Source organism: Arachis hypogaea, chromosome 18 (assembly GCF_003086295.3).
Source record: "Arachis hypogaea cultivar Tifrunner chromosome 18, arahy.Tifrunner.gnm2.J5K5, whole genome shotgun sequence".
In the NCBI taxonomy this organism is placed as follows: domain Eukaryota; kingdom Viridiplantae; phylum Streptophyta; class Magnoliopsida; order Fabales; family Fabaceae; genus Arachis; species Arachis hypogaea.
Window position 1 is genome coordinate 5,568,322 of NC_092053.1, and position 11,950 is coordinate 5,580,271.

Consider the following 11,950-nt stretch of genomic DNA (forward strand, 5'->3'; position numbering starts at 1 on the left):
ATTAAATCTTCACTTATTTAAATAGGGATATTTTTGACATTTGACATGTTAAATTAAATTGGTGTGAGAATTGATTAAGTTAAATTGATGTGAGAATTAATTTTAAAATTAGGCCACTTTTAGTCTGATTTGTAAATGAAAGAGAAGTGAGACTTGAAATTCTCAAAGGAGTCTAAATCCTTTCTTTTTACTTAGTTCCAAAATAAGAAAAAAGAATTCTAATTATAGAGTGAATTCTAATTTATAAGTTTTCAAACAAACTCTAAATAAATAAAGTAGACCATGTCTTGTGACTTTGGATATTATCATTGACAATTTTATGGCCTGTCTCAATGTACACACATTTATTATTAAATATTTGATAGTTATCTGCTGCTGAGATATATATAATAGAAGTAGTTGTTGAGAACGGAGAAACATTAAATGATTTAACATATTTCATCTTATCATTCTTTATTATTAATTATTTGTAAAGATAACTGTATGTAAATTTCTACTTGAATCTATTTTGTTTTGATTTATTTTGTTCCGTCAAGAATACACTTCCGAGATATAGCTCACCGCTATTGTTTGTCTATTACTTGGACACCGACTCTCTAAGTCAAATAAGAATCTACTAAAATGAGGGTGAATAGAACTGACATTATTGGAGTTATGACTATGTTTCTGATTTGCCTGTCCGCCTAGTCCTTGTATTTATTGTTGTTTTGCGTAACTGAACTCTCGTTACCTTCTCCGAGATTTTCTGCAAGTCCTATAGAGGTGGAAGCAGTTTTTAAAATGTTTTGATTAAGTATCCGAAGTATAACTGTTATCTTCCGAGTTATAAGGGTTAAGTAACCTATTTAATAGACACTAATATCTTTCATAATTTGGTTATAGGTAATATCATTCTCTTAAGTCTTAACATATGAAGAGACATGGAAAAGTTTTAGATTAAGAGATTGATTTGTTTGAAAATGGCAAAGGTTGGAAATGGCCTCCCTTCTGAATCGCGCATGCATCTTGGGAACCGCTCCGTTTCCGATTCAGTGGCAAAATTTGTTTGATGGGTCACAAATTATATATAAATATATAATAGAATCAGAGAGCCCCTGCTGCTGTGTTTTGCCTTCTGCCAATGCCCTCTGTTAATTGCTCAAAAGTTTCACGTAATGATTTACGATTTGACAATTATGCTTATTACATTAATGATTCAATCTAAGCTTTATATTATGTTTTTTTTTATAAATCTCTTATATTTGAAACTTGATATGCTAAAGATGGCATCAAAGTACAAGAATTGGGGAAGCTTATCCCTTATGAGTTGACTGTGAATCCTGGACAGGTACCATCCTATCACACTCTTAAATTTCTATTATATCAGTTAGGATTTAACCGAGGCTACATGTTAAAGGTCATTAAAAGTTATCAATCTGTTAGAATCCAAGAGAAAAAACTGAAGAAAATATTATGTGTATTTAAAATTATGTGTAGATACAAGATGGAAATTAGCTATTTATAGAGATATTTACAACGAAAATCATAAATATCTTTAACTATCAATTACTAACTACAATCTAACATCATTACAAATTAAAAATGAATAAACCAACATAATAAGGAGTTTTGGTTTAAATTTGGTGCAGGATGTGGCGAAGGAGATATTGGAGGCATGGGGAGCAAGCAATCGGTTTGGTTGCATACTTTCTGCTTCTGGTAGTATAGCAAGAGCCGTATTTGGCAGACCAAACTCAAATGAAATTCGTATATATGAGGTACAAAGCAACAATGACTTATTATGTTCATGCGTGTCATTGTTTCATGTTGTTGTCCACTTATTTAATGCTTTTGTGCAATGTGCATGCAGGGGAGCTTTGAGATTCTGTCAATGTCTGGACTTTATATGCTGCGAGACGATGGTTCTGAAGCTTCGAGTTTGAGCATCACACTGGCTGCTTCTAATGGAACTGCTTTTGCTGGTACCCTCATCAACACCTTGATGGCCAATGACACTGTTCAAGTAAGAATTTTTAGAGTATCTCTTAACTTATTTTTCACCTGTTCTCAGCGTTTGTAGTTTTTTTTTTAAATATTCTTAATATTATTTTTAATATTTTTTATTTGTGTCAAAATTATCTTGGACATTAACTACATCTAAAATGTTAAGGATAAAATTTAAAATATCTAAAAAAAGTTTTGACACAAAATAAAAAAATTAGGGATAAAATTAAATAAATAAAAAATATTAAAAATAAAATTGAATAAAATTAAACATTAAAAATATTTTTTTAAAAAAATTGATACTCATATCTTCTTACAACTAGAAAAATGACATCTCTTTTATCTTATTCTATTGTCACATAAATTCTTTTGTCAGGTTGTAATTTTTATACAATTTTAACTTTGTTTTTTCAATTGTGTCTTCTCATCTAATGACCTTTATTAGCATATCTCTTAATTAATAATAAATTTAATATATTAGTAGGTTATTTTCTTACAAAATAACTATCATATTATTTATTTGTCATTAATTCTATTTATTAAAATACTACTCTATTCTTATATATTTTATATTATAGATCAAATAATTTAAATATTATATTTTTTTATAAATTTTTGAATTTTCAAGATGATATTATAAGTTATAAAGTAATTGATATTCAATGATATTTAAAAAAAAAAATACTTAGATTTATCAAAACCAAATAAAAAAATATTGACTCTTTTTTCTTATACTTTATCAAAAAAATTTACTTAAATAAATATTTTAATATATATCCACTATAGATTGATAGAATTATATTTTATTATACTATAAAATTTATTATGATATCTTTTTCTTAAGAGTAAAAAAATACTACTTAACCAAATACTTCAATATATATAAAATATAGATTAATAAAATTAATTTTCATTATAGTATTATACTATAAAATTTATTACATTTGTTTTAAGAGCTATATATACATATTATTTTATAACTAACTATAAAAATTCTTCTATTATCATTTTAGTTATCTAAAAAACTCATAGCATTAGCTTTTTGCATATTTGTTCCGAATCTAAATTTCGTTAGGAACAAAATGTATCCTTTACCCTTTTATTTGTGCTAATTCTTGATTTGATTCTTTCTAATACTGTTAAAAATGGATAAGATTGTGTTCTCTATCTAACACCATACATTGTGTCCATTAGCTTCTTATGGCGTACTCAGAGAAAGAAGAGGGAAAGAGCACCATGGAAGGCGAAGCTGCTCCAACAAATGCCACAGCATCATCAGAGAAGAACATAATTAAGCACTCTAACTCTGCAAGTGCAAATGATGATCCTTGCATAGAGTGTACTATGGATTATGAATTCTTTGATTCTGATGAACAATATGAGTCATGAGCAAGAGTAGTTTCAGAATAATGTGATTAGTTTGATATGTAAAGGTTCACTGTTGTTTCAGGATAGCATACTATTGTTGCATGCATATATTGTTTGTTTTGTTTTTGGTAGAGAGAACATATAATTAAAATATAACCTAAAAATCCATCCATATAACATATAAGATTATTCATGTATTGTTTATCACATTTCTATGATAACATTGTCTAGATTTCATGCTACCAAAATTGATAATAACTAGAATTCTAGGTTCCTTATATAGAATTTAATTTTGATGCACTACAAGTGTAAAGCAAATAACTACGCGATTGTGTAAAACATTTTATATTGTCAATGCATCAAAATTAAACTCTATATAAATAAAATTGAGGATTATATTGTAATAAAATCATTAAATTGCAACATGACACAATCTTATATCACAAGTTAGCAAATAGCTGATAAGTTTTGGCATCAAGAACTATCTGCCTAACTGCTGCAACTGCTGCTATAGCTCCCACAATGGAGAAAACAACAGCAATACTCACATTCAGCCAGAAAATGGGAGTTTTCTTGGACGGCCGAAACGTCGAATTGAAGAAGACCGGTGGTAGAATGAAATCAAGTGGCATAAGACCAAAAGCTCCTATGAGAGAGTTTATGTCACCAAAGAAGGGAAGCATTGCTGCTATAACAGTTCCAATAGCTGTACTTAGTGACCTCAAAATCAATCTGGGGACTACATTGCGCTGCGAAAATTCCGGGCTTTTTGGGTCTGAAAATGCTTGTTCCAACACTTCATTTGTGGGCTGCAAGTACACCTGCACCAGAAATGTTAGCAATATAGTTATGCTAGTTCTCTTATTTGTATGCTAATTAATCATAAAAAGTAGCAAACTATATAGAATATTGCTTCAGTGATACTTAGCACTTACCACTCCAACAGCTGCTAGTTGTGCAATTGTGAAAATGTTGGTCATGTAAATAAACCACTTTGGCACCAATGGCTTCCCATTACTGTCCATAAAATTGGTTAAAATGAGGCCTTCTGCTTGGTTTCCAAATGCCCAATAGCCAGAGATGGCTGCACCAAAGAAAGTTACTATAATCACAGCATAACAAATGCATAGTCCCTTGAACATTTTCCCTTTCACTGGTGGTGCTAATGTTGCCTGTGACCAAAGAAAATGCAAGCATAAACATACCACTTTGCATTAAATGAATTATCTGATGATGACTTGAGTAGTACTAAGATTTTCAACTTTTAAGGAACTGATCTAGCTACTTTGAGACCTGGATTTCTGGGACTATTCCATTTCCATATGCTGTAGCAATGATGGACATAGCATTGAAGGCTCCGAAAATGCGACTCTCTGTGTTGCCTTTTATTGAATAATCCTTTTTGGGCCCTTTTGATGAGTATCCTGATTAGCCAAGAATTAAGGAAGTAAAGGGATAAGTTAATTGATTGAATGGAACCATAGCTGATAATTAATTTGGGTGCTAAGGAGGGAAAGGAAAGTACCAATGTAAATGGAACCAGCAATAGCACATGCACTATAGGCCAAGCACAGAATCAAAGACACTAAATTAATGTGTCTTAATGAATGAAAAGATGGCATTTGAGCCAAAATCAGCATGAAACAGCCAAATACCACGATGAACTCATAAAGCTTCATAGAACCATTTGGGTTGGATAGTAGGTAAATCGTCTGCAATTAACACCTCATCATTTTAGTCACATTATAACAAGATTCAAGTGATCTTTGTTTCACTACTACTCACTTTGGCATGTATAGTATATCATCTTCTCATCACTTGATATGTGAGAAATGTAAACCAAACTCACCTTCATGCATTGTCCTCCAAGAAGGATACAAGCCACAACAACACAAAAGCATAGTGCAAATTGAATTGGCCCCACAAGAAACCGACCCCATGGTGGACCTATATCAAATTCAATAAAGTCAAGTTTTGTAATTCATTTTTAAAAATTTGTATTTTAATCTAACATGCCAAACCTTGTTAATATAACAATATTCTAATTTTATGCAGGACTCAAATGAAGATAGTCCTTAACTGCTAGATCACTAGAGTAGGGAAGTTGTTTGGTACCTAAAATGTCGCGAGCCATGTCTCTAAATCGAAGCATGCGCCTACCCTGATTAGCATGGTGCTCAAGAACTAGAGATATCAAGTTGTAGTTATAGAAAGTAACAACAGCAGCAATAACCATGAACAAGATCCCAGCCGTCCATCCGAGAAAAGTGAAAGCAAATGGAAGACTTAGGAGTGGTGGTGCCACTATTGACGTTGTCAAGTGATAACCACAGTGAACCCATGAACCTACAAATCAATCACATTCATGAATCACATCTTGCATTACAGGATATCCTTTTGTATCAACTCCTAAAGATTATTTTGATTATATTGGTGAGAAAAAATTGTGTCAGTTTTTTGTTCATACTTAGTTATCAGTGTGAAGTAAGAATAAATTTGAAAGAATTTGACTAATAAGTCTGCATCAATCCAACAATATTTTTATAAGAACTGTTGAATCTTGAAAAAGTCACCTACATATCACTCTATGTCCCTTTCTAGTTTATAATAATTATTAAAAATTTTCAATAACAAACAGGTCATAGGTAGAATAAATAATCTTAACCTTTTTTTTTTTGAAGTTTAGAAGTTCAATCACAGTTGAAAGTAGTCAAAGATACCACGTTTATTTTGAACTGAAATAAATTCTGTTTAGGACTTCCTATTAGAGCCGTGATCATAATATGGTTACTACAAACTCCTAAACTCTGGTTTGAGTCCTCTAGTGTCCATCCAAACATGTAAAAAGGGCACCTAAGAAAGGTATACGGACCAAACAAAAGAGATCATTAGTTACCTTTAGATTTGAGGACAAAGAGAGCACCTGCATCAACATCTTTTTGGTGCTCATCAACTTGGTTACAATCATTATGCTTCTCTGCTTCATGTGATATAGTGGTAGTTGCAACCAACATATTTCTTCTTCTTCTTCTTCTCTCTCTCTCTCTCTCTCTCTCTATATATATATATATATATATATATATATATATATATTTGTGTATGTGGGGTGTGTGTGAAGCAAAGGCAAAGGCGGCGACCAAAAAATAGAAGATTGACTAATATTCATAGCAGGATATTTTCGTTTCAACTTTCTTGACTACTCGTGCATAAAATAAAAAATGGACACCACAATTCACATTATCCTGAGTTTGCTGATTGCTGAAAAGTCAAGACCTCCTTAATTTTCAACTATATTAGATAACATAAGCTGCAAACTTTTGAATATTAATGGTGCTCAAATAAGTGATTTTTATAACTTAAGCCTAAGCTTATATCCAATTGTTTTCAACCAGTGATGCTTTCTCTTCATCCGTTGTTTTCATCTTGTGTAGTATTCAAGTTAAATTAGTGGCAAATGACAACATTTTATAGATAAAATTCTAATTAGTTTAACTATTGGATGATATTTTACATGATCGCGTCATCATACATTCGCAAACAATCGATAATTTTTGGCATCAAGAACAATCTGTCTAACTGCTGCAACAGCTGCAATGGCTCCAACAGTTGAGAAAACAACAGCAATGGTAACATTGAGCCAGAAAATTGGGCTTCTCTTGGATGGTTTAAATGTCATGTTGAAGAATATTACTGGCAAAATGAAATCAAGTGGTATAAAACCAAATGCTCCAATCAGTGAGTTTATGTCACCAAAGAAAGGAAGCATTGCTGCTATTGTTGTTGCACTTGCTGTGGCTAGTGATCTTGAAACCAATCTTGGGACTACATTTCTTGGGGAGAATTCAGGGCTTCTTGGATCTCCAAATGCTTGCTCCAGAACTTCATTTGTGGGTTGCAGGTACACCTGCACCAAAAAATATGTTTCAATTTCAATGTTGAATAATAGTTGTAAACTACGTACCATCCATCCACTGTTCAATAGAGTTCACGCTCGATTTAACAGTGAATAGATGGTACGTTAGCACGGAGTATATTATGATTACTTACCACACCAACAGCTGATAATTGCACTATTGTGAAAATATTGGTGACATAGATGAACCATCTTGGAAGCAAAGGGTTCCCATTGTCCACAAAGTTGGTTAAGATGAGGCTTGAAGCTTCATTTCCAAATGCCCAATAGCCAGATATGGCTACGGTAAAGAAAGTGAATATAAGCACAATATAACAAACACATAGCCCTTTGAACATCTTTCCTTTCACTGGTGCTGCTAATGTTGCCTGTGACCAAAAGAATAGTGTTAAGATGAATAGTTTCATGACGGATTGAATAGTATTAAGATGTTCAATGAGACCTGGATTTCAGGGATTATTCCATTTCCGTAAGTTGTGGCAATGATGGCAACAGCATTGAAGATTCCAAATACTCGATTTTCTGTATCACCTTTTATGGAATAATCTTTTTTTGGCCCTTTTGAAGAGTCTCCTGGTTAAGTAGGATCAGAATATGTTAGTGTGGTGCCTCAAATGACATTGCTGAATAGATTATCATTTTTATCCATAAAAGTTTGACAAATCTATCTATAAATAAATGAAATTAACTTATCATATATTCACGAAAAGTAATAAATTACTATTTCTATCTATGAATGTTTAAAATATTGACAAATCTGTCACACAAAAACTATATTTTAAAGACACAAAACAGTTTAGATTTATCAATATCATAAATTTAGGATAGTAAAAATGATAGTTTCCTCTTAACTATTATGTTACTAAGGAGGGAAGGAAAGTACCAATGTATATAGAACCAGCAGTAGCACATGCACTATAAGCCAAGCAAAGGATTAAGGAGACAAGATTAATGTGCCTCAATGAGTGAAAAGATGGGATTTGAGCCAAAATCAGCATTAGGCAGCCAAATATCACTACAAACTCATAAAGCTTCATATTACCACTTGGGTTTGCTAGCACGTAAATTGCCTGCATATATAGTTAAACAAAAATATATTTTTAGAGTTAGAACAAAAAATGAAGGTATAGAATATATTTGCATTTCAATTCTGCATAAAAAAAATTTAAAGAATCAATACTTTTATTAAAATTTAGTAAATATATAACTAATAAAAAAATAAATAATTTTATATTATTAAATATAATTTTATATTATTAAAAATATTAATAATAATTAATTAATAATTACAAATCGCTGCCAATTCTAAAACTTCGAATTTTGCATTACTTACCTTCATGCATTGTCCTCCAAGTAGAGTACAAGCTACCACAGCTCCATAGCACACTGCAAATTGTGTTGGTCCCACAAAATACCGACCCCACCGAGGACCTACCATAATTAAATGTTAATTAATAATTAATTAATTATACTGATCACTTTTCTTTTTAATGACGATTCATTATCTCAGGCCCAATTAATAGGCCCATTTGAGTTGGGCCTACCAAATGACTCCATTTGTGTGTTTAACTGTTTACACATGTCAATGTTTCATTTACTTCTTTCAAGACTAGCGAAGTTCAAACAAGATTCATGAAATCTTTGCTTGTTAAGTGTTAACATCAAAGGACATTACTAATTGGTGATAATTTAATACAACTTGTTAGGAAAGAAGCCTTTAATGAAAGAAGACAATATCTGTGTAGTCATTTAATATTTGTGGTACTAAGAAGATAGGTACCTTCCATTTCATTATACACGTAGTACATGTTATAGCCAATATTTTTCAACGGTCAACTACTGTTCAATAATTGAATATTAGTTAAATACACTTATCGAAGTATTTTATATATTGAAAAAATTATTAAAACATTATAAATTTAAAATTTTTTAAAGTAACAATACAAAAAATGTTTAGATAAAATTAAATTTTTTTAACAAAACATAGATAACCTTAACAAGAAATTTCAACACGAGTTTTGGACTTTTGGTTTTGGCTTTTGCTTCCGGCTATATCTCACTTAATTTGTCTCTTATAGCACAAAAGTCTTTTTGATTTTTCTTAAAAAAATTGCATATATTCAACTAATAAGATTCTAAAGGTAAAAAAGAAAGAATATAAAACTATAGAAAATTAGTTTCTGTCTAAATCATCCACCTACCAAATAAATCATTCATTTTTCATGAGGACAAAACAAAGACAATTTAAGAACAAATATGATGAAATATAAACACAGGAAAAACGTTTAGTACCTAAAATGTCGCTAGCCATGTCTCTAAATCGGAGCTGGCGTCTACCATGCTGAGCATGGTGCTCAAGAACAAGAGATATCAAATTATATGAATAGAAAGTGGTGGCAGCTCCAATAACCAAACACAAGATCCCAGCCGTCCATCCAAGAAACGTGAAAGCAAATGGAAGACTTAGGAGTGGTGGTGCCACTATTGATGTTGTTAAGTGGTAACCACAATGCATCCATGAACCTACAAATTAATTAATTATATAGAGTTTAATTTTGATACAATGTACAACGTTTATGTACAACGTTTTACATAATCGCATAATCATATCATTTTTTTGAATAATTATTTACTTAGTCAATGTAAAAAATAATTATTTTTACTGATATCAAAATGAAATCATACATATACATGGTTACTAAAATAAGAGCAATATTACGTAGTTAGTAAATATTATCATTTTTTATTAACACTTAGTCAATAATAATTTGTACTCATATTACCATATTTTACACACAATAAGTATATAATTTGTACTTACATTTATCAGAATTTTGTACTTATGAATCAATACAGTTTGCACTCATATTTTCAGAATTTGCACACAAAAATTAGTAAAATTTATTTGTTAAAGATAATTTAGTATTTATGCTATTTGACCACAAATACTAAAAATGATTATTCTTCATTTCTCGTCTAGCAGAAACAAATCGATCCCAAAAATTTCCTGTTAAATAATTAACATGATTCGGGTTAACAAAGTTTACAGAACTAAAAAGATGAAGAAAGCTTAGTATAATTAAGAAGAGTATATGTTTTTGGTATTACATACATACCTTTTGATTTGAGAACAAAGAGAGCTCCTGCATCCACATCTTTTTCTTGAAAAGCAAGATTATTGTTATAGTTGGGTTTCTCTGCTTCATGTACTGCTGTTGAGGTTGGAAGCAATGTGTCCATAGCTTCTTTCTCTCTATCTTTCTTTCCCTGAGAGTTTGTGTTGAAGGGCTCTAATACCGAATAAGTAAATGAGCAAAAAGTCTTCATATATATAATAATAATACAAAAGAGCCGAATAGTATACAGAACAATCAATTTGTTCCAACAACTATACATTCATCACACGTTCTGTTGATATTTGTAGTCAACAATTTCTTTGTTTGACAGATGGTTACGGCTTATGACCGACTTGTACATATAAATATATAATAGCAGCAACAAATAGTATTATAATATAATATTATTACTATTACTATTATTATTATATAATATATATAATGTCCAGATTGTACATCACTCATAATGTCTTGGATCTGTTGTTTGTTGAAACTTGAAAGTCAGAGCGTACGTAGTTGTTCATTATTAGCATTATTTGTTCTTATATAGTTCTTACTCTACTCAATTTTTTTTTTATGAAAACACATGCATTTATTATTAAATAAAATGTGACATTTACATGATATTTTTATACTCTAATAATTGAAGCCGGATGTAAGTGTTCCCTATTACACTGCCGTCTGCCAATTAATTAACTTAATTTCCACCAAAGATTATTTACTCCGGATCTATTATTTGTAGCATAATTCCACATTTAGTATGTATATAGCACGATACTTTTAACCCGTAACAACAGATTATTACTCTAATAAGTACTAATAAAATTTACCCTCTCCTTATACATAACAAATCTTTTTGGCAAACAAATCCAAACAAGTTAACTCTAACTTAACAAAACTCACATACATAACGCGTGCATAAAATCACACCGTTTTTTTTCGCGTTCCTCCTCTGACGTTTGTATCTCGCGTTACTCCTTCTCCTCCTTCTTCTTCTTCTCTTTCTTCTTTGTGTACCTCCTCCTTTTTCTTCGCGTTTCTTTTTCTTCACAAACATTTATTCTGTTGTTTTTCTTCGCGTTCCTCCTCCAACGGTTAAATCACGCATTCTTCCTCCTCCTTTTTCTTTGCGTTCCTCCTCTTTTTTCTTCGCATTCCTTTTTCTTTGAGTGTTTCATTCTCATCATTATTCTTTTTATTGCTGTTGTTGCTACTGCTGCTGCATTTTTTTCCTCATTCTTTTTTTATTGATTTTGCAACATTATGTATTTTTTTCTTTATTTAATTTGTTCTTCCGAAGAAGAATTATGAGAAAATGAAATAAGAAGATGAAGAAGAAGCAGCAGCAGAAGATGAGGGGAGGAAAAGGACGAGTTTTGAATTATGCAGAACTTACCAGAATACAAATATACCGAAAAATTTCTAAAATACACCGAAAATTTTTCAAAATACACATAAAAATTTTCAAAATACACTAAAATGAGAATGGAAAAGATTCATCACAATAATAATTCAGATTCAGAACTCCTATACCGAAATTTTGCTATAAATGCACAAAAATATTTCTTTT

At 31.0% G+C, this 11,950-nt stretch overlaps 3 protein-coding genes across 4 annotated transcripts; 1 reads left to right on the forward strand and 2 right to left on the reverse strand.

The window, feature by feature from the left end:
- The first annotated feature begins 625 nt into the window (after window positions 1–625).
- Window positions 626–3,544, forward strand: LOC112771375 (AT-hook motif nuclear-localized protein 6-like). The gene is made up of 6 exons (XM_025816102.3): window positions 626–762; window positions 883–1,151; window positions 1,263–1,327; window positions 1,629–1,757; window positions 1,850–2,002; window positions 3,178–3,544. Exons 2-6 carry the CDS (start codon window positions 1,121–1,123, stop codon window positions 3,370–3,372), a joined length of 573 nt encoding a protein of 190 aa, XP_025671887.1. The 5' UTR covers window positions 626–762; window positions 883–1,120; the 3' UTR covers window positions 3,373–3,544.
- LOC112771374 (GABA transporter 1-like) lies at window positions 3,505–6,424 on the reverse strand. The gene is made up of 7 exons (XM_025816100.3): window positions 6,248–6,424; window positions 5,467–5,697; window positions 5,201–5,298; window positions 4,877–5,063; window positions 4,645–4,775; window positions 4,287–4,523; window positions 3,505–4,172 (listed from the first exon to the last, which is right to left on the reverse strand). The coding sequence occupies exons 1-7, from the start codon at window positions 6,363–6,365 to the stop codon at window positions 3,792–3,794; spliced, it is 1,383 nt and encodes a 460-aa protein (XP_025671885.1). The 5' UTR covers window positions 6,366–6,424; the 3' UTR covers window positions 3,505–3,791.
- A 371-nt stretch (window positions 6,425–6,795) lies between these two features.
- LOC112771373 (GABA transporter 1) lies at window positions 6,796–10,714 on the reverse strand. Of its 2 annotated transcripts, none has more exons than XM_025816099.3 (7): window positions 10,381–10,714; window positions 9,557–9,787; window positions 8,598–8,695; window positions 8,148–8,334; window positions 7,707–7,837; window positions 7,399–7,632; window positions 6,796–7,255 (listed from the first exon to the last, which is right to left on the reverse strand). In XM_025816099.3, the coding sequence occupies exons 1-7, from the start codon at window positions 10,658–10,660 to the stop codon at window positions 6,875–6,877; spliced, it is 1,542 nt and encodes a 513-aa protein (XP_025671884.1). In that variant the 5' UTR covers window positions 10,661–10,714; the 3' UTR covers window positions 6,796–6,874. The 2 variants fall into 2 exon arrangements, with proteins under 2 accessions (XP_025671884.1, XP_072081522.1); XM_072225421.1 differs by having other exon boundaries at window positions 9,557–10,271; window positions 10,381–10,566.
- Window positions 10,715–11,950: the final 1,236 nt, after the last annotated feature.